Source organism: Sycon ciliatum, chromosome 6, assembly GCF_964019385.1.
Source record: "Sycon ciliatum chromosome 6, ocSycCili1.1, whole genome shotgun sequence".
NCBI classification, from domain to species: domain Eukaryota; kingdom Metazoa; phylum Porifera; class Calcarea; order Leucosolenida; family Sycettidae; genus Sycon; species Sycon ciliatum.
In genome coordinates, this window is record NC_088648.1 from 17,398,820 (window position 1) to 17,421,319 (window position 22,500).

General features: G+C 48.9%; 2 protein-coding genes across 2 annotated transcripts in view; one reads left to right on the top strand and one right to left on the bottom strand.

The window, feature by feature from the left end:
• Positions 1-5,544, top strand: part of LOC135819528 (ATP-dependent Clp protease ATP-binding subunit ClpX-like) — a 16,130-nt gene extending 10,586 nt beyond the window's left edge. Inside the window, exons 11-14 of the mRNA XM_065332755.1 lie at positions 1,265-1,432; positions 1,933-2,025; positions 3,101-3,182; positions 4,648-5,544. Coding sequence (XP_065188827.1) covers positions 1,265-1,432; positions 1,933-2,025; positions 3,101-3,182; positions 4,648-4,727 — 423 coding nt within the window. The 3' untranslated portion in view covers positions 4,728-5,544. The remainder of the gene's footprint in view (positions 1-1,264; positions 1,433-1,932; positions 2,026-3,100; positions 3,183-4,647) is intronic.
• A 160-nt stretch (positions 5,545-5,704) lies between these two features.
• Positions 5,705-22,500, bottom strand: part of LOC135819527 (FYVE and coiled-coil domain-containing protein 1-like) — a 24,070-nt gene continuing 7,274 nt past the window's right edge. Inside the window, exons 6-23 of the mRNA XM_065332754.1 lie at positions 21,588-21,841; positions 20,388-20,562; positions 19,657-19,780; positions 18,686-18,748; positions 17,630-17,724; positions 17,004-17,088; positions 16,273-16,521; positions 15,429-15,578; positions 14,430-14,564; positions 14,068-14,159; positions 13,770-13,857; positions 13,107-13,157; positions 12,596-12,669; positions 11,331-11,745; positions 8,846-9,322; positions 8,119-8,169; positions 7,514-7,623; positions 5,705-7,185 (exon numbers count right to left, since the gene is read on the bottom strand). Of these exons, the coding sequence (XP_065188826.1) occupies positions 7,128-7,185; positions 7,514-7,623; positions 8,119-8,169; positions 8,846-9,322; positions 11,331-11,745; positions 12,596-12,669; positions 13,107-13,157; positions 13,770-13,857; positions 14,068-14,159; positions 14,430-14,564; positions 15,429-15,578; positions 16,273-16,521; positions 17,004-17,088; positions 17,630-17,724; positions 18,686-18,748; positions 19,657-19,780; positions 20,388-20,562; positions 21,588-21,841 (2,746 nt within the window). The 3' untranslated portion in view covers positions 5,705-7,127. The remainder of the gene's footprint in view (positions 7,186-7,513; positions 7,624-8,118; positions 8,170-8,845; positions 9,323-11,330; positions 11,746-12,595; positions 12,670-13,106; positions 13,158-13,769; positions 13,858-14,067; positions 14,160-14,429; positions 14,565-15,428; positions 15,579-16,272; positions 16,522-17,003; positions 17,089-17,629; positions 17,725-18,685; positions 18,749-19,656; positions 19,781-20,387; positions 20,563-21,587; positions 21,842-22,500) is intronic.

The window sequence follows — 22,500 nt, forward strand, 5'->3', positions numbered from 1 at the left end:
CTCTCTCTCTCTCTCTCTCTCTCTCTCTCTCTCTCTCTCTCTCTCTTGCTCTCTTTCTCTCCCTTTTCTCCCTCCTACGCTTTACGTGACCGGCTCTTCATGCTTCGTTGTATCTTGAGTATTTAGCACCCCATGCCAACATGCTCTTCTTGTGTATGCATGTGCCTCCTCACTGGTCCCGTTGTGATAGGTGAAATCTCACTCAAAGTGCATACTTCGCGTCTTGGACTTGCACGGCCCTTGACGCCCCGGAAGTGGTACGGGTGCCGCTGGACGTACAAATGTTCAACTACAGTGCTGTATTGGGAACTAGTCCAGGGCATCAGATTTGCACTGTGGGTCGGATTTCACTGTAGCACAGCCGTAGTTGTAAAAGTTCACACGTCCTCCGCTTTGACACCGGCTGCTACGAATTCTGTGTTGCAAAAGAACCACACCCAGCGTGGAAAGTGTCACATATGCCACGCTGCCAACATGCTGGTGTATAGCCGTGTCGACACTGACGGAAGCAGTGCCTCGCGTTGAGAGAGACTCGTTCTCACCCTCACCTTGTAGTCGTGTCTGCTGATGTTTGAGTCGGTGCATGTGTTTCTCTCACACCTTTCCTGTCTCCATTCACCATCCTTGTGTGCTTGAGGGCGCCAAAACAAAGCTGTGTGCTGTGAATGATATGTCAGCCTGGGGGTGTAGTGTGAATTTCATCGCACATCATTTCACATGCCATTCTGCACTTCTCTGTCTTATTAAACCACTGGGGCATGTTCAGATGTCCTCATTTGCTTGTGTAGCAGAGTTGTTTTGCCGTGTGTGGATGAAGTCTCCCAGGTAGTTTTCCTGCAGCTCAGGATGTACTGTTGAAGAAGCAGGCAGTTGCTATTCGCCTACATTAGTTTTAGTGTCTTAGTGGTAGTGGACATTGGCTTGCAGAGCAATGAAAAGTGGCATTTAACAGTATGCCATCAGTGGCATACTGATTTTGTGCCATGCTGTATTTGCATTTATTGCGTCGCCGCTATATTTCAAGTGCCTCCTTTGCTTGATATCTCCTTGCCTGGCAGTCGGTGTCTTGTAGGGTGGCGGACCCAGCCCATGTCTTTCTCGATCGCTCTCTCCTTCGTCTCTGGCATGGTTGTCCGTGTGCAGTTTCTGTTGTGTTGTTTTATACGAGGGTGTTTGTGTGTGTGCGTGTGTGCGCGTCCAACGTGTGTGTACGTGTGTGTGTGTGTGTGTGTATGTGTGCGTGTATCCTCATGTGTATGTTCAGGTGGAGCCGAGAGATCTCATCAAGTTTGGCTTGATCCCAGAGATGGTAGGCCGTATGCCGGTCATTGTTCCGTTGCAGTCTATGGACGAGGATTCTCTGGTTCGTGTCTTGACTGAACCTCGTCACGCTCTCATTTCTCAGTTCACACTACTGCTGGGAATGGACAAGGTGGGTAGTCTTCATGATGGTGGTGGTGGTGGTGGTGGTGGTGGTGTGTGTGTGTGTGTGTGTGTGTGTGTGTGTGTGTGTGTGTGTGTGTGCACGTGTGCACGTGTGTGTGTGTGCACGTGTGTGTGTGTGTGTGTGTGTGTGTGTGTGTGTGTGTGTGTGTGTGTGCACGTGTGTGCACTTGTGTGTGCACTTGTGTGTGTGTATCTGTCTGTATGTCCGTCTGTCTGTCTGTATGTGTACATGTGTGACTGTGTGTTGTATGTTTTGGAGAGTGTATTTCTCTCTTCATGTCGACGATGACTCTCTTCCCTTGGTATGCGGCTAGGTGCCAGATTTATGTCCTTTCGCAGAATTCTGTTTTTGTTGTCCTGTGTGTGTGTGTGTGTATGTGTGTGTGTGTGTGTGTGTGTGTGTGTGTGTGTGTGTGTGTGTGTGTGTGTGTGTGTGTGTGTGTGTGTGTGTGTGTGTGTGTGTGTGTGTGTGTGCTGTGGTGACAGGTGGATCTGGCGTTTGAAAATGACGCCCTGCGAGCCATTGCCAAGCGAGCACTGGAGAACAACACCGGCGCACGCGGACTTCGTTCAATCATTGTAAGTACATGTACAGTGCTGCTCTATTAAGTCCGGTCTCGTCACTCGAGCTTACGCCTTGCACCTTTTCGCAGCCCATTGTTCGCAGGTCTCGTGTAGGGCTGTGCAATGCCCGGTGCGTACTTATTTTATTTCACCGTCCAATGACAGAAGCCAATGCAAAGGAGTGACCATACTTGAGTGACCGGATCGGATTTCATTGATCAGCACTGTAGAACCGGCTTAGACGATCGCTGCTGTTGCTGTTCTCGGTATTGCAGCCCACTTTTTTCCCTAGATACAATGCTGGTCTGTGTCGTAAGATTGTCGTACATCTCGTCCAGTGTTGTCAGGATACTAATACAGTGTTACTCAATGGAATCCGATGGCACGAGTCAAGTACATGCAGGGTGCTGTGCAGCCCTAGACCTGCAAACACTGGGATGTCCGCTGGTGCAGGGCGCAACGTTGACTCGAGAGATCGGATCTCATTGAGCAGCGCTGTGGTGCATGTACCATGCTTTTATGTCTATGCTGTAGGCGTCACACACCACACATGACCTGCACCACACTGTACAAGTTGATTTCCTATGATGTGTGCAAGCCTTGTTTGATACTCCACTTTGTGACATGCTGTCATCATCATACATGTTGATCTGTACAGAACACCTACTGTCTGTTGACCACTGTACTGAACGAAATTGCCCACTGTACCGTAGCTACTGAAGTAGCTGAGAAACTAAAGGCGGTCAAGTCTCTGTTTTCGTAGCTAGAAGTGGCGTGTGTGTGTGTGTGTGTGTGTGTGTGTGTGTGTGTGTGTGTGTGTGTGTGTGTGTGTGTGTGTGTGTGTGTGTGCTGCGCCTGTGCGTGAAGGGATTCACTGGCCAGAAAAAAGCCACTTCATAGCTGTGTGGTGTAGACCAGGCTGAATAGTGGCGGTCAATTCTTCAGCCTTGCAAGGTGTTGAATGTCGCAATCCCAGCACAAGTTGCTATGGCTTCTGCTGTAGCATCGCTATCATCGCCTCCGGCGATGGGCGTCAAATGGCCAATGGTCAAATGGCTTGTGTGTGTCCTCTCTGTGTGCTTGTCTGCAGGAAAAGCTGTTGCTGGAGTCCATGTACGAAGTGCCCGGTTCTAATATCAAGCGTGTTGTAGTGTCGGCGGACGCAGTCAAGGGTAAGGCCTTGTGTTTCCAGCATTCTGGTGCTGTACAGTCAACTTAGCTAATAACGACTGCAGATATAACGACAATTCGTGAATAACGACAATTTCCATGCGCAGAGCAAAGTTCCATCCCACTGTGATACATAATATCTATACCGTAAAGTCCGCTGCAAACGCCCACCCCATCTTTGCAAGATCTGCTGGCATATACGCACTGACCCCATGCACTGTCACCCCTACTGTACGAAAGTGCATCTCATACCATAGCGCGAGGAGCGCTTTGCTACGGTAAACTATGTCCACTTTCCGGGTTTCAAAATGTTTTTGGGCACTAGTTACGAGCTAGCTCCTAGTGATTTTATGATGTTGGTTGTTTTATTTCGCAAATCCAAACGGGAGTTACTTCGGAATAACAAGGTAGCAAAGAACAGGCTATTGCAGGAACCAAGTACACTTCTGACGGTGTTTCAAACCATCATTTCCAAATCACGCAAAGCGCAATGGCAAGGGTTTTTCTCGAGCACTTCAGAGTTTTCAACAAGTTAGCAGCGACTTTGTAGGTGTAGCTTCTGTGACATCCCCTCTGTTCAACTTGCAACTGCAATACTGCGACCTGTAAAGTTGTTGAATGACGCTTCGTCAGAACAATCACCGTTCCATTCTGAAAGCGCAACGTCGTAGCAAGCACTGCAGAAATTTCATGACTTGAAAACCAGATGCTTTCTCATTCATCGTATGAAAGGAAATCTCGGCCGAAGTTTTTTTTCTTTGCAGCAAGATATTAAATGACAATGGCTTTTGCAGAGCCTCTTGGTAAGACATAGGCAGTTTGTAGGCATTATAGTCGTTATCGTACGCATTCGACCTTCATGCCAGTTTTCTACAACTATATTGACCTGAAAAAGACGAAAATAGTATGGACCCGCTGGGGTGGGCGTTTGCAGCGAAGTGGGCGTTTGCAGCGGACTTTACGGTGATGAGACTTCGGGTATAAGGACACTTCGCGAATAAGGACACTTTTCTGATGCCCCGCCGAGTGTCGTTATACGCGAAGTTGACTGTACTTCAAGTTTTATGGTGCTGGGAGAGCAATGGTAGAATCGATTCTCTTTCTGTGCATGATAACAGACGTGCAGTTCTACCTTGGCCATCCGAACACCGGCTATTTCAAGTCCTTGCATTGTGTACAGTATGCTGTAGAGTGTTTGTCTTGTCAACATGCAGTCTTGTGGGCGTACGGTTGCTTTTTCCAGTGTGTGCCTTACTCCCAGTATCGTCCCAGTTGAGTTTCTTCTTCTGTGGTGTTCTGTAGTGGAAAAAGCCTCCCTCATTAGGCGGTCTGTTGGGTGTGTATATGTGTGTGTGTGTGTGTGTGTGTGTGTGTGTTGTGTGTGTGTGTGATGTGTGTGCGTATGTGTGTGCGTGCGCGCGCGCGTGTGTGTGTGTTGTGTGTGCGTGCGCCTATGTCTTATTTCAGGTGTTTGTGAGCCTGTACACGAGTATCACGGAGAAGAGACGTCCGTCGACACCGAAGCAGAGGCAGTGCGAAACGCCTAAGCAGGATGAGATGTGTCTCTACCGTCAGTTGGTGTGCTTGCAGTTCCTGTGAGTAGCCGTGATGCCACTACTGCTGGGGCAGCAACACACAGCCTAGCTTGGTCAGTAATTATCTGCGATCTTTTTACGTCACTGAGCTTGCGAGAGTCGATCCAACACTGCTATGGCTGACATTGTTAGGGCACCACCGACCATGCACCATAACTCACTGGTGCCAATCGGCCAGCTGCCTGTCATCTCGTATGCTGGTGATTGCCCAATCCCCCCTGTCCTTGCCACCACCAATGGCTGGCTTGTTTCCAATTAGAAGACGTTGCTGCGCTTTCTACGGAGCAGCAGTGCTTTCTATTTTTGACCGAGCTTTGCTCGATTCCATTGTGCTATAGTAGTTCAGAACAGGACTAAGGGTCCTGCTGGCATTTGCCTAGGTAAGTTCTTGTTTTTCTATTCTATTTATTCTGCCCTGTCATGAGCATGGCTGTAGGAGTTGTAGTTGGAATGTTCTCTTTTTCTTGTTTAATATTGGGTTTCGTCTGGCTTATTCCGGAGTTTTGTCATTTCAATTTCCATTATAGATTTGTACTGTCTATATCCCACTATGACTACTGTATGCAGCTGCTACTTTGTATTGTACATGTATGTACCCCCCCCCCCCACCCACGCACACGCACCCACGCACACGCACCCACACACACCCACCCACACACTGTATCTATTCTAATTATTATTGTTTTAGTATAGCAACAAGGGCGACTAATTGCTTATTGTTTTTTGCCCCATTTCATGTTTCTGTTGTCATCTGCCAAGGCTGCTGGTAGCACATGTTTGGCAGCATTGTGGTTTGAGGGTGTGTGCCAGTTATTGCAGCGTTGTGCATCGCTAGACATGATAGACCCAGCAGTCGTATTTGTGCCGCATTATTGTCTCTCCTCTCTCTCTCTCTCTCTCTGCTCCCATGAGACCCCATACCAGACACAGAAAGGTAAACCCGGAGGAATACAAACAAGTCAAGAGACCTGGGTTGCGCCGTAACAGCATAGCCAATATAATTACTAAACCTACCCAATAATTCTAGACATGATAACAAAATGTTTACAGTAAAATTCGGAACAACGACTCGTTTCGGGCGGGAACAATTTCAAAGAGAGAATTAAAAAAAAATGGACGTCCGCACAAGCGGCATCCCAGTACAAGTCAACGATACTCCTGACTCGGCTGGAGAGAACACACACGATACTTGACCACACTCTAACTAAAAAACCAAAAACATAGCCAAGAAATACGAGGGTTAGGGCGGTGCTGAGGGAGTCATCAAAAAAATTTCCATTTCATGACTCGGTGGCTGCGTTATTGTAATCAATCTCTGAATCCGTTAAACATCTACATCATAATAATAGCAGGCTCTAAATAAAAATAGTAAAGGATATGTGTATTATATGGACTTGGTAAAGACTCAGAATTGTAATTGTCAAAATCAATCAATCAGTTGTATTGCAAATAGAAGAAAGCATTGTTTCACATGAACAATACCTAATCTGAGGGAATAGATGCTTTAGGGGGAATGGCGGTCAAGACACACACACACAGCCACCAATGCTTGGCCATCTGCGAGCTGCATGAGACACAGTGTCTGTTAGCTGCATGACGGTGATGTGCTTGTTGGAACAAGACGTACTCGAGGTGTTCAAAGCTCACTACATGAAGACGACTAATTGCACGCGTGTCTTTTCCGATTTTCAGACTTCTAATTGGCAAGGTCACCAGTGGTCGTAGTAAGCAGGGAATCAAGCAGCAAACACGAATGACGACCCACACGTTGTTGCAGACTCGGCAGCATGGCAACAATTCGGGCGACGAGACAACACGAGGAATGAGCAGAACATGGCATTGCTCTGCCGGGTTCATGTCTTCGCTGATCAAGAACAGAATTATTTATTACGTTTATAATGTAACGCCTTCGTACGGAGAACACTTGTCAATTCTGCCCCGCTGTGGCACTCACGGGGAACAGACTGCTGAGAAACGTGTTTCCCCCGCATTGAGACTGATGGGTTTCCCCGCTTTGAGACTGGGTTTCCCCGCATTCAGGATAGGTTTAGCCACGGTTGTTGCCGAACAGAACAGCTCGCACGAGTGCACATGCTGCCACGCCGGTCCATACCTTGTCCGCAGCCCTGGACGTACAGTGTAGCCCGATGATTGTCCAGCAATGGCATGCATCTCTTCAACACCACATCACCAAAATTAATACCACTGTGGACATTAACGTAACAGTTAGACGGCATGCGCGTGCGTCTCGCCAATCCCTCAGCTATGCATGCCGGCCAAGCTGCGCACTGCTGTAGACCATGCAGCACTGGAGCCAATGATTAGCTGATGCCATCCTGCTTGCTTGGATGCTCATGACGCGGTGTTTTCCCGCAGCTCATGGCGAAACCATAACGAGCAGGGTACATTGCTGGAGGAGGGAAACAGAAAAAAATGGCAGATACAATCATGTGATAACGCACCAACCCACACCCACCCACAGAGCCGGGTATGTCATAAGGCGCATGTACGCACTACCAGACGCATGTCATCGATGCATGCATCGACCGCCGCGGAAGCATGATGTGGTTGGTATTTCTGAACAGGAGAGGGGCATGGAACCTCATCATTTCGATGTTACGGCACACTAGATGTATTTATGGGGGGTGGGGATGGCCCAGCCCCATCTCCGCACGAGCCACACAATCCACCATGCATCAATGACGAACAGAGCATGAACCCTGGTGGCATAGATTTACCTTGATGACACGTTGCTAAACTGCAGTATGTAGCGACCTGGCTTGGGAGTAACTATCGATCCCTGTATGGTCTGTTTGTGTGAGAGATAACGCTTGAACGCCACCAGTGCCTGAAAGCATAGTGACACGAGAGGGACAACGGTGAGCAGCGGTTAAAGCAACACAGTTCTTCTGAATGTCAACAGGCAAATAGCCACCCATCTGACATTCATCACACGCATACATGTACACGTGAATGGTGCATTCTAGCAAGGCATACGTTGTGTGCAGACTTCATCCCACTATGGGTTGGTGGGTGTGGCAATGGTGGGCACCGACGGCAGCAAGACAAGCTACGGTGCCAGCTGCAGCAGCAACGACTGTAGCAGCAACAAAATCAACAGTAGCTGCAGCCAATTAGCTGGCCAGCCAACCAGCCTGGAGTTACTATAGTTACAAATATAATGAGTAAGCAGCACTGAGTCCTGCACTAGAAAGTTTGGCAGTGAAGCTTTCAGAGCTCGACCTCGGAACTATTTCACATGCTCATGTACCAGTGTATTGTAGATGACAACGATGAAGTACACACATGCACACTTAGCTGAATGTAAGCGACATGTCCTTACCTTTGCGTCATCAGACGGGTTAGGCTGGAACAACACTCCAAACGCAATACCCTGGGATGTGGGTGCAAGCAACCCCAAACACACACATACACGCACACACATGCATGCACAAGCACACACACACACACACACACACACACACACACACACACACACACACACACACACACACACACACACACGCACACACATGGGCACATTCCGGGATAGAAATAGGTAGGGAAATGATTGAATATGAGGCGTGAGCATGAATCAGAGACTGAGAAAGAAAAATTGAGAGGGGGGGGGGGGCGACTTGGAAGATGGTATATGTTGCAACTTACACTGTTGTCATCCACCATAGCAAAACATTCTCACAGACACTCTACTTGTACAATGTACATGGGAAGCTCTTGAGAGAGCATCGGGCAAATGTTTGGCACCAGGCATACCGGGAGTAACGGCAGCCAACCTGCCACAGTAAAACCTGTCAAGGCGACCACTCTGATAAGGTGACCGCTTGTCCCAGAAGACCACTGCAACTAGAACCAAGGGATGGTGATTCCATTCAAATGACCCTGGATAAGGAGACCACCTGATCACGGGGACCACCTTTGGAAAGTCCCCTAAGCGGTCGGCTTCCACGGTACGTGCAGCACTTCCCCAGAAAAAACTCACGTCCTCCCCCTGTGACATGGGTAACTCATGCTATACTGTAAAGGCTATCGGAAAGCGGCACTTTCCTTACCTTTGGTTCGGAGCGGAATTGCCAGACGATTCGCATGCCCGCCCTGGCGACGTCCACCGGCTCCCCGGCCATCGTATTGGGCTGCAGCGCGTAGGACACAAACTCTGAGCGGATGCTGGGACCGACGGACATCTCCGGAACCAGCTGACCAGTGGACGACGAGGCAGAGAGCGAGCGCACCGCACCCTTGCCGTGAGATTTCGGCGTCGACATTGCTGTTGGCAGGAATCGTCCCGCCGGTCTGCTCGTACCGTCGGGCGTGTTTGATCGTCGCATGCTCTCCGGCGTCGAAGCCCCGCTGTTGTTGTTGCTGCGTTGAGAGAGGTTGCGGTCGGACGAGGCACGTTGAGAGAGCTCTCGCGCCGAGTACGAGCGTTCCACGGCTGCAGCTGCTGTGGAAGGAGGTTTGCCGGCGTTGCTGGTCTTGGCGGTGCCGCGCAGGTCAGCCACACTGTGCCGCTGTGAACCATGCATCTCCTGGGGGAACACGCCAACACATGTACACAAGCACGTTATTTTCTATTGATCTACTTCAAAGTACGTTATAATCTATGAGGCCGCAGAGTGTAGAGGGTATGCGATGATGTCAAGTTCGCCTTATATGTGAGCTAGCTGAGTGGCAAACGTACCATGTGACATGTATTGCATAGCCTTTATACTTCACATAGCATTCTTACACCAACACAAACGCGCACACAGACGGTAATGGTGAATGAAGACTGATACTTGACACTGCTTCATGTCCTACTTTTCTACTCTGAGCAACTAGCCTACTCGATAGGTCCTGCAACTCCCTCGCCTCACGATTAGACAGCGGGTCGACGTCTCGGTCAGTTGTCACCATCCTCAGGAAATACGAGCTACAAAAGAAAGGACCGAAGCTTGTAGGTGCTCTGCTAAACACTGCTTGTCAACAAGCATTCGTCACTGCACTGCACATAGTCAGGGTACACCTAAGACAGTGTGCAATCCGATCAGGCCAAAGAAGAAAGGAGCTCTGCCTGCCGAACTCCGCTTTTAAACAAGCAATTGCAGGCTAACTGCTAGATTTGTCAAGTTGAGGTGCAATTAGATACAGCAGGATATGCTGCAGTCAGCCCCGCAACACCACAACCATCCAGGGGTGATGATCAGCACACACAGCACAAGACAACCACGGCGAGGGGCGATAGCTGTCACATGCGGCAGGATATGATGCAGTCAACACTGCAACACCACAACCATCCAGAGGTGATAGTCATCCCATACAGCACAAGACCACCACGGCAAGAAGGTGATAGTCGTCACGCACAGAAGGATATGATGCCGTCAACACTGCAACACCAAAGCAACCCAGGGGTGATAATCATCCCATACAGCACAAGACCACCACGGCAAGGGGGTGATAGTTGTCACATACAGCAGGATATGCTGCAGTCCCTGCACCAGCGGGCTACAGCCAGGGGTGATACACGACACAAAGTTTTTTTTATTACAATCAGCAAAATGTGAGAACAACAATGGACGAAGAACTCAACGGGTTCAAATGTAACCAGGGCTTGTTGTTATGACCGGCGATACTAGTGATATTGATACCTGCCACATACTGTACTGCTCTCCTGCATGAGAGACAGAACTATCCTGTGGGACAACGCCTCCGCTGGGTAGTGTGCATTCACACCTTGTTGCAAAAGAAGGATCCACGAGCGGGATTCGAACCCAGCACCCCTGTCTTTCCGGGACAGTGCCCTACCGATTAGGCTACTGGGGATCACACACACACTCATGGGTCCTTCTTGCTACACTGTACAGGACGTTAGCGCCATGCAATGGTCAATAGGTGCGACGCCCTGACTGGCGACCACTGTTGTGACAGACTCTATCGGAGCACCTTTGCCAGTCTAAAACTAACATTGCGGTGGCAGAATCTACGGCAGCACCTTTTCCCAGTCCTAAACTAACACCGTTGCAGCAGATCCTGGGGCAGCACCTTTACCAGTCCAGACCTAGCACTGCTGTGACACAGACTACAGATCCCCTACCACCACCTGTATGGTGTGGTTGAGACTATTGCCATGTACACACAGAACACACCATACCGGCATCCCAACACGTAGCTATGTAGGTGCGTCAGACACGCTACGGTCACTATGGTATGGACGGTACCACTTTTTGCCCCAGGTACCCCGTGAATAAATAAAATACACTAGTTGGGCTCCAAATTTCTAAAATGTTAGACTCAGCTCCCCCCCCCCCCCCACCCGAAGTAAACTGCACTTCAGATGGCTGACTGTACCACACTAAAATACCTTCCGACACCCCTGCTATGGTATTAACGGTATCACTTGTTGCCCCGAGTACCCCCGTGAATCAATAAAATGCACTGATTTGGGCTGAAATTTCAAAAAACATACTAGCACACTTGATGGTCCACTCCCGATACCAGCACTACTCCGGACATTGTCAATCCTTTGCTTAGGCAACAGTATTGTGATGCGAGACTTACCGGTGAGCCATCCAGAGCATCGCCACCCTCCAACACGATGATCTCGTCGTCCTCAGAGGCCGTTCCCGTCCTACCGTCCGTGCCAAGAAGCGACCGGCTGGATCCGGCAAGGGATGCCACCGAAGCCGTCTTGACGGGTACGCTAGCTACCACGGGCGAAGGCTGTGCTCTCGGGTTCTGCACTCGTGTGTCTGCTTCCCGCTGTAGGCCATCGTCCTGCGATTGCTTTGGGGTTGGCGGTACGTACACCGGGAAAGCCGGCGCAGAGTCGTCGAGCATTTGTTGTCGGATTGACGAGGTGAGGGTAGCCGTAGCCTGCGACTCGGTCATCAGCGAGTAGACGCGTGACTTGATGACGCCTTGTCGTCGTGAATGCAACATGTCATGGCACTCGTTGCACACACGCGACGGTTGGCTGCAAGTGCAGGAAGAGTGAGAGAGACATAGACGAGACATAGAGACGATCGATAAAACGTAACCTCGTGAGAAAAAAACCTGACGAGCAAAAATACACCTAGCAAAGAATACAAACAAATGTCAGTCACATACCCTGGATACGTGCATGTTGGCATGACTACTCACCCAGCATAGTAACCATGTGCTGGATGTGCTCATACACTCCTCCCTGCACCCTTGTACCATGTTCTCTCACTCCCTCCTCCTGCCCTACCCCGTAAACATACACACATACATACATACACAACACACAGGCGTAGACACACACAAACACATACAGACACAGACACTGACAGACACAGACGTGCATGTACACACACACATGCATGTGCGCACACACACATGCACGTGCACTCTCTCACACACACACACACACACACACACACACACACACACACACACACACACACACACACACACACATACACACACACACACATGCATGTGCACACACACACACACACATGCATGTGCACACACACATACACACATGCACGTACACCCACACACCCACCCATACACACACACACACACACACACACACACACACACACACACACACACACACACACACACACACACACACACACATGCACGTGCACACACACAGACACAGACACATACACCCACCCACCCACCCACCCACCCACCCACCCACACACACACACACACACACACACACACACACATACACACACACACACACACACACACACACACACACACACACACACACACTCATGGTACCAGGAAGGCAAGAGCAGCATTGAACAGACAGAGAAAGCCTTCCAGAAACGAAAGGTACTTACTCGCTGCTGGGTAGCTGAAATGTTTTGCAGCAGCAGTCGTAACAGAATACACGGCCACAGTGACGGCAATGATGCTAGTATGGGCACAACAACAACACAGATACAGTAAAATCTGTCAAGGCGACCACCTGTCCTAGAAGACCACTGAAACCAGGACTAGGGGATGCTATTTCCAGTCAAACGACCCTGGATAAGGAGACCACCTGGTAACAGAGACCGCATTTTGAAGGTCCCTTGAGAGGTCGTCTTAGACAGGTTTCACTGTACACACACAACCACACAGGAGCATTGCAAGGTCCATGCGCAAGCAGGGTTAAAACAACCATCCCATATTGGTGTATTCTGCACCGGAGAAGCACCCAATACACTTGACAACATTCGTATGCCGTTTGTTTTCCATGAATGTCGGTGAGAAATCATACTCCCTCACACAATTAAGTACATGTTTCCGTGCATGTCACGATAAGTGGAGTTAGCAACACACCAACATACTTGCCATAGGGTTACTTACCCGCCTTGTGAACAGTGAGAATTCCACAGCACACTGCATGCAAGCATCGGCCTGGTTGCACAAACAATACGGAAACAAATCAATTTGTAATTTTAATCCAATTAAGGCTACAGGTCATAGCACCCGGGCTCTTCACTCCTTATTTGGCACTGAAAAGACGCATATATACGTCTTCAGCGCCTGGGCGTCATTTCTAATGACGTATATATACGTTTTCGGCGCTAAATGGGTTAAAGTAAAGGAAACACATAGGAATATTTTTCTGCACATACCCGCTGCATACTCTCCACACTGTAATTTTGTAAATGGCAGCATGTACTCTCGCACAAGCACAATAACGTTATAATACCTGCCCACGTTAGTACATTGTACCCGTTGCACAAATCCCTGAATATCGGCCCGTACCACACCCATACACACAGAGCAGTTGGTGATTTCGTTACAGAATTCATGCACTCCGGCTGCACTCTCACTGAAGTACTCTCGCATGTCCACACACCTCCACACATTAGCATTGGCAAACAAATCCTTGTCCATGCAACAATGTTGCAATATCGGCCCGTAGCACGCACATACACACAGCGCAGTTAGCGAGTTCTTCGCAAAATTCATACACTCTGCCCGCACACTCCCCTGCAGTAAGCACCCCCACCACCACTATACCTGGTCATCTGCAACCCATGTCACGACTGCACTGGTCAAGACTTCATCCTCCAGAGTGGCCGTCTTGTTCACCAGCTCGGCTTTTTGCCTGTTCAGAGCAGCAACACCCATGTTACAGAGTCAACACGTCACACACAACACCATTGCCAACGGTGGAGACGACAACAAGCCTTATAGCAATTCACACAGAGAGAGAGACAGACAGAAAGACAGACAGACAACCAGACAGATAGACAGACAGGCAGACAGATAGACAGACAGGCAAACAACACACACACACAGAGCAGGTGCAGCTTACTGTGTGGCCTGGAGCAAGCGTCGCCGTAGTTCATGTACTTCATCCATCAGGCTTCTCATCTTGTCCTCGGCAAGAGTGCACCGGCCTTTCACCTAGCAACAGCAATCAACACAGTAGAGTGTGTGTGTGTGAGCGTGTGCACATTCCGAAATGAGCATGCATGTGTTTGTGATGGTGTGCATGGATACACGTATACAAATATGCGTGTGTTTGTGTACGTCTGTGTGTGTGTGCACGCGTGCGTGTTTGTTGTTCGTGCACGTATGTGCATGTGTGTGTGTGTGTGAGCTTCCATGCATGCGTGCATGCACACACGTGTATGTGTGTACACGTGTATGTGTGTGCATGCATGACTACAGTACCTCTTCCAGTTCATTGGATAGCTTGACGACAGACACGCGGCCGGTGTCCCGTTCGTGTGTAGCCGTCAGTAGCTGCTCCTCCAGGGCCATCAACTCTTTCTGAGACACAAGCAGGCTGGATGAGATGCGATTCAGCTGTGACATGAACAATAGACACAGGAACAAATTCCGAAGCAAAACGTGCGTCTAGGAATGGCCTTACACAAGCTGCAAGTGTAGCAATGGAACTAGGCTGAAAAACGTTTTTACTCGGGTCTTCATGGTTGCCTCCTGATATGGAGCATTTTTTTGCAAAGGATTTAGCAACACAGCCCGTGTAGCAATTACCCTCCACAGTTACTGTGCGTAGGGGCTAACACCACTGATGCCCCCCCCCCTTCTCCTACCCCCAACACTGCCCAATATGCAGAACAGGGGATAGCAAGCAATCACTGTACGAGACTGTAATGCCAGTTTTCTCATGCAGCCTGATCAAGGGCCAGTATTATGCACAATGTTGACTGTACACCGGTATTGTCCAATGCAGGACGGCCCGGAGCAGTTTTTGATTGGTCCTGCAGTAACAGTGCCTTTCATACCGTATTTACCCGAATATAAGTCGCACCTTTTTACACTAAAATTCAAGGGTAAAAAGGGGGATGCGACTTACAATCGAGCATGACTTACTACGTACTGACGTGAATATATCCAAACTGGCTCAAACCTGAAAATGGAGGTGCGACTTACAATCGAGTGCGACTTACAATCGAGTGCGACTTACAATCGAGTGCGACTTATAATCGAGTGCGACTTATAATCGAGTGCGACTTATAATCGGGGAAATACGGTACTTTGTGTATGACATGGTGGGTACACATGCCCTCCACAGTGGTAAACACACGTTGATGGCCGACAAATTGGTCCGGTGATAACCTGACCAACCGGACCACTTCCGGCAGGCCTGCAACGCGCCCAGCATGATGATACGCACAGGGTGGCATTGTCAACCTGGCACGGTACCTTGTCACTGGTCGTCTGGTATTCGGCCGTCAGCCGTGCGTTCTCGATACGCAGCGCGCTGACGTCGCTGCGCGTCTGCTCTCCGTCCTTGTTGGCGGTGGATACGCGTTCTTTCAGGGCAAACAGTTCACCGTCCTTTGACTCCAGTTGCTGTGTTACAAAGATTAAAAATTCACAATAGCGGCTTGCTTACTGGAGAGGAGAGGTAGAGGCATACTAAATTGGCCCATTCACAGTGATTCCGTATCATCTAGCTCCTGCCTCCATGGTGTGAGGTCATAACAATGCCCAATACTCTGCTGTATGACAAACTTGGTGGGATTATGCGGCACTCGGATATGCAGCGAACCAACTGGCATACTTGAACAAAATCGCACAGAAAGTGGATTTGGACCTCCGATATTTTCGCGATATAGGCCTTAGCTACCTTGACTTATTATCTTTAGGGAATATGATGTTGTTGGAAGCTACACGAGAAAAGGGCCAATGTTCAAATCACAAAGGCATGACATTGGACAAAACTTTGACTCTGAGTAGCTACATCGCTCCAGTCAAACAAATCTCCTCATGCGGCATACAGAGCACATGCACAATATAATGTGAGGAAGAACAAACGCATAGTATCGTGTGGGTCTATGACATCGGCAACTCGACAACCAAATACTGCAGCAGTAATGATTCTCCCCATTTTACCTGATCAGATCCCAGCGTACGCACAAACACCCCCCCCCCCCTCCACACACACACATGCACACACACACATGCACACACACACATGCACACACGTGCACACACGTACACACGTGGACACACACACACACACACACACACACAGAAAACGCACCTCTAACGCCTGCTGCAGCTGCATGGTCTCGGCAGTCATGCGGAAGTTCACCGTCGTCAGCTCGTGCTCCAGCCGTGCCTTCACATCGGCGAGGGTTTCCACGGCCTCTCGCTCCTTTTCCTCCGCTCTAGCTCGTCTAACTGACTCCTCCTGCATATTGGAGTTGAGCAACTGGAGACGGGCAAGGAGGTCGAGACGGATCGGCGTCGATGGTTTAGTTGGCGACTCTGGCCGCGATGATGCAGGTGTCTGTAGGTCAAAGGAAGTAAAGGATGGAGGTACATTTGTAGTCGCACTTGTAAGGAGGCTTCAAACAGAGCCTTCACTGCTATGGTTTTGGAACATTGTCACCATTCATCTCGCCTTATCATATGGAATTTAGCTTCGTAAAATGGCAGTTGACACATGCTGAGCAAGACATGCTCTATCTATACTACCGAAGTAGCTGCAAACAGTGAGAGAGCTGCATGTGAAGGCTTCAAACCATTGTCCTTGGAATGTGTGCTCGCGCGATTGAACACTGTGAAATGCAACCGGTAAAGCACCGGCACGGTATTGGTGTACTGCACATAACTCCCTACAGCATCGAAGGAGCCTCCCTTTGATATGCCCCTCTTCTACCTCGCCCCGCGGAATATTTCCCTGTATTGATCCTCCTCTGTGGGGTATCAATAACATACATCCTGACGTAGACACCTGTCATCTGCTCTCAGCTCTTGTCCACACCTTACCTTGGTGATATTGTCCAGGAAGTCACTGGAGCTCTGCAGTTGTGACTGCAGGCTGTTCACCCGACCCTCCAGATTACGCTGGTTACTGCACCGTGCAGGCAAAGAAAAGTACAGGATGCAACAAAAATCTCACAAAATGCACAATGTACAGTGAAACCTGCGTATGACGGCCGCTCAAGGGACCTCCAAAATGTGGTCTCTGTAACCAGGTGCTCTCCTTATCCAGTTCCATGCCATTTGACTGGAAATAGCATCCCTTGGTCCTCGCTGCAGTGCATGGTCTTCCTGGACAGGCGGTCACCTTAACCGATTGGTCGCCCGGACAGGTTTACTGTATAATCTTCTGGCATCAAACCCTGGCAGATGGCCAAACCGTGTGAACATGATGGCAGCTGCTCAATATGATCAGCCTATACCGTAACAAATATGTACAAGGCACACACAGACAAAGACAGACAGACAGACAGACAGACAGACAGACAGACAGACAGACAGACAGACAGGCTGGCAGACACACAGTTAGGAAGACAGATAGACAGACAGACAAGCAGCCAGACAGACAACCAGACACACACACACACACACACACACACACACACACACACACACACACACAGCCAGCTCACCTCTCCATGTCCTCCTTATAGTGTCCATACTCCACTTCCACAAAGTTCAACTGCTCTTTTATTGCTGCAAGGGACTCTGCCGATACGACGACCTCCTAGCATGGGAAAACCAATTAAGAACACACAGTGTACATGACATGTACAGTCGACTTCACTACTAACGACTGCGGATATGACGACAATTCGCGAATAACGACTGCGGATATAACGACAATTCGCGAATAACGACAGAATTTCCATGCCCAGAGCAAAGTCCCATCCAACTGTAACACATAATAATGAGACTTCTGGTATGACGACACTTCGCGAATAAGGACACTTCGCGATGCCCCGCCGAGTGTCGTTATACGCAACGTTGACTGTACATGTATCATGCATAAGGACCTGTATCCTACCTACCGCTCCCAGGTGTGCGTGTGTGGATTTTGTTATATAAGAAACCTACAGACATGTACTTGAACTTCATTCCTCAGCTCCAAGAACGGCCTCTTTACTGCGGATCAAATCAATTTATCTTACACCAATTTTTCAGGGCTAGTCCACCATCAACGTGAATACAGTACTGCTAAAGAACTGGGGGAGGGGTTAGCCTCCTAGCCTAGACCGTTATTATTTTCATGCTGCACTACAGTCTACGCACAATTGAGTCACTGTGTATACATCGGTATGCTGTAATTGATGAAACCCTAGCCTGACCGTTCTTCGGCGCCCGGCAGTACTGTACATGCATTGGAGTTGAGGAGTGAAGTTGCAGGCATATGCAGGAGGCTATGTTGATTGGTCTCCGAGTCACTGCTAGCTGGATGCACCAGGCTAGATTACAACTAACAGAGGGTACGCGAAAAGGAGATGACAAACCTGGGGAAAATAGAGGACAGATACCCCGGCATTGTGGAAACAATTTTAGCTCAAGTTACAATGAACAAGGGATGGAGACCAGTTAGAAAGGGGTTCGCTTCACACAGAAGATAGCATGAAGGAAGGGTTCCTTGGCGTTTTCTGTACAAAGCACACTCGCTGGGGGAAACATGATATGTTACCGTGGGAACTACATACGTGCTGTAGAGTGGCGTATTCCTTCTTCAGATCATCACATTCCTGTTCCTGATTCTTACTGGCCTGCTCCAAGTCATGAATATAGTCAGACATCAAGTCAGATGGAATGGCAAAGAGGTAGATAGATAGAGAGAGAGAGAGATAGAGAGAGAGAGGGGTGGGGGGGGGGGGTGGGGGAGAGACACACACATACAGGTTCACATAATTTGCATGCAAGTCATGTGCACACTCAAACTCCCCCCCCCCCCCCCCACACACACCATATCAACACCAACATACTCGCATGCACCATGCCCACACCATGCACACACACGCCCGCCTGCACACATGCTTACGCACACAAAACCCATGCACAACTAGTATGCTATAAAGCAGCATGCATGCATGCATAAGCAACCGTCTGATCAACCCACTAGCACACCAAGTTAAGATAACGTTTGCATGGTGGATCTTCTGTTACTAGTGAGCTTGGCTTGTAGCGAGGAAAACAAACTGACTCCATGCTCTACTCTGCAGCATGAATGCATGGCTAGTGGTGACATTCTAGTTATACAATACCATGTGAAGTTCATCCACCGTCTGTAGAGGGCTCAATTTGCCGAAAGCGAAGAGCGGACTACACAGAATCGATCATCAGACAAACATTTTCATTTTCGTCTGATGATCAATTTAGTTCGTGAAACTCAGAGATGCGAAAAAGCCACTGCTCGTTCTTCTGTCGTCGTGTAATTATGTCTGACGATTTTCATTTTCAGAGTTTTTATTTTTTATTTTTTACTATTGAACACTCACTGCATGATGAACTAAAATGAGGGGAAGAACTCGACACAAGGGTACATATCCAGCAGAGTATAAAGGTCTTGTTGTCTGGCTATCTGGTGGCGGCGTTCCTACGGATGCGGAAAACTTGGCCTCTAGCCGAGTCTGACGCGAACCGTGAACTATTTTTTATTTTTTTTTATCTGGCGTACCTGTTTGGCACTATCCCGTGCCTTTTCGGCCTGCTTGAGTTTGGTTTGTAGCACTTCGATCTCTGCTATGGACTTGCTCTGGCCGAACGACACACCACTCTGCCGCATTGTATTCAGTTCACCCCTGTCAGGCAGCTCAAACAGAATATGTATCCACACACACACACACACGTACACACACAAGACATGCACACACACACACACACACACACGCGCACGCGCGCACACACGCACACACACACGTACGGACACAGGCGTGAGCAGACATGCGAAGAACAACTCAAATTTCCCGCTGGCGCACAGCAACACCTAGTTGATGAGCTAGTAACGTCAGCTATGAATGATCACAATTGCTACATATAGTCGTGGCCGGAAGAACTCCAACCCATGAGTAGAAAGCACCGCCAAGGCTTGTGTGGCCCCAGCAGCCCTCGCATGAGTTTTCGGACTGTGCCTGATGTCATTGAAGTAGATCCGTGGCACTACTTTCTCCTCGAGGGTCGGAATTCTATGGGCATGACTGTACCAAGGCAACTCTGAGCATATATGTACAGTCGACATCACTCATAACAAATTCGCATATAGGAAATTTGGTGATATAACAAACCGTTGTCCATGTCCCAATTCGAACCCACAGTGTAATTGCATTTCTGTTACAACAAACTTTGCCTGTAAAGAACTAATTCTCCTGCACAATGGTGTGCGTTATATCAAGTCGATTGTATGCTTACCGCAGTGCCAGCTCTGTTGTGTTCTTCTCTTCCAGTTGCTCGGTCAGCTTGTCACAGCGCAGCTCTACCTCCTTCAGCCTGTCTTGGTGTTCGGTGTACCAGTTCTCCCGCGTCAGCAGCACCAGCGCCGCCAGTTCCTTCAGACGCTGTCCGCTGTCTTCTGGTAGCGTGATATCTGAGCATTGAAAGAATATTATCCCATGGTGGGACGATTTCAGCCAATCAGCATGATATCTGAGTATTAAAATAATAGTATGAAGAACGGGATTTTAACGTTCCATGTGAAACTTCAGACTCAGCTCTTTGCATCTGTAGAAAAGCGATGGGAGGTAAGTACTGTCTTGTTCGATGAAATCCAAAAGCGTGAATCAAGCTTGCGCCCTGCACCAGTTCGCATCCCAGTGTTCGCAGGTCAAGCACTGCACAGCGCCCGGCATGGCATTCACTCGCAGCAGCAATGCACTGTTGAACAGGGTACATAACCATACCCAAGTGGTTGTGTGGGGTGTTCGCGGTACAACCTTTTTTGGAGCGTAATGGCCATAACCACTGCATTGCATTTTGCGAAGTGACCTCCATATGCAAGGCAGTGCAGAAGATCGGTCAATGTTCATATATTTCGCATGGTGCAACCCGCTTTTGGAGAGACGGCTCCAAAGCATCCTAATAAACGTAAAACAGAGTCCAGAACTCACTGGAAAAAAAAATAAGCAATTGGGTACTGTTTCACTGTGTCTAGCCAGAGGAGCTACCATAGGTTGTGCCATCACAGCATCAGTTGAGATGTTTTGGCAAATCTGCTGTGCAGCGCTCGCTAGCGATTCACTAGCGACTCACTGACATGACACGGCGACCACGAGCGGTTTCGCTGTATACCTAGCACCCATAAGCGATTCCAGAAATCTGCTAACTCATCATTATGCTGTCTTTCACACACTGTAAATCATTTATAATTATGTCGTAGTCGTTTCAATTTCGTAAATCTCGTTATGCTCCCGCCACTTTGACTTACAAGACTAAAACGCTTACTTAAAATTCGTCACACTCACTGTACTGTACTGTATGCATGTATGTAGCGGCCCCGCGGCCCGATCGATGGTAATTACGAAAGTTTGATGGCTACAAAGTGTTCTCTTTCTCAGTTAAGGAGTATTATTAGCTTACGAAATATAATTGATTTACCGTAACCTCCATACTTACCGAGATCTTCTCCGATCTTGCGCGACATCATGCGGTGCAGCACGGTATGCAACGCCGACCAGCATGATCTATTCATCGCCTGTATGCCTTCTCCCGCCCACTGCATCATGGCGTGCGTGTCGTCGGAGGCCGTAGTCTCATCCACGGCTAGCTCTCCGACAGCAGCCTGACCAAGCTCCGCTGTGTCGCCGGAGTGATTGCCGTGACCCGGATTGATAGCGATCGGAACGTTGGTTGACATTCCGAACGTACGTCTGCATGGTGACATGACAGCAGAAGAGAGAACTATTCACTTCAGTACCATCCGGCTAACTTCACTTAATTTTTATTTTATTTATTTTTATTTTTTACCATCGGTCACCGAAGAACTGGAGGGTCAGCCTCCTAGCCTAGACCGTTCCTATTTTCATGTATTACAGTCTATGCACAGTTGAGTCACCGTGTATACATTGGTATGCTGTGCTTGGTGAAATTCTAGCCTGGTCGTTCCTCAGCACTCCCCTGTACTGTACACCTCCAATCCGTAGCGCACAAACAGTCCTCGGTTGCACCACCCCCCGCGTACAAGCATTGTTTCCAAATTTTCAACCACGAGGGCACCATCAGGGTGCATGTGTTAAGGGTTGGCAGTTTAGTGAAAAGGTGACAAGGCTACAATGGAGCACAACGTTCTCGGAAGAGAGAAGTATAATATGAGGATAGATGCCAGAAAGAGGGAAACGAAATATAGTTGTCTGTATGTGCAGCATGTTTTTATGCACGTGTTTGTTTGTGTTGCGCCTTGATCCAAGAGGGTGGTGGCGTTCCTGCGGATGCGGAAAACTGGGCCTTTGGCCGAGTCTCACGCGAACCGTGAAATTTTTTTTGTTTTTTGTTTTGTTTGTGTTGATGTGTGTGCGCGCGTGTGTGTGTG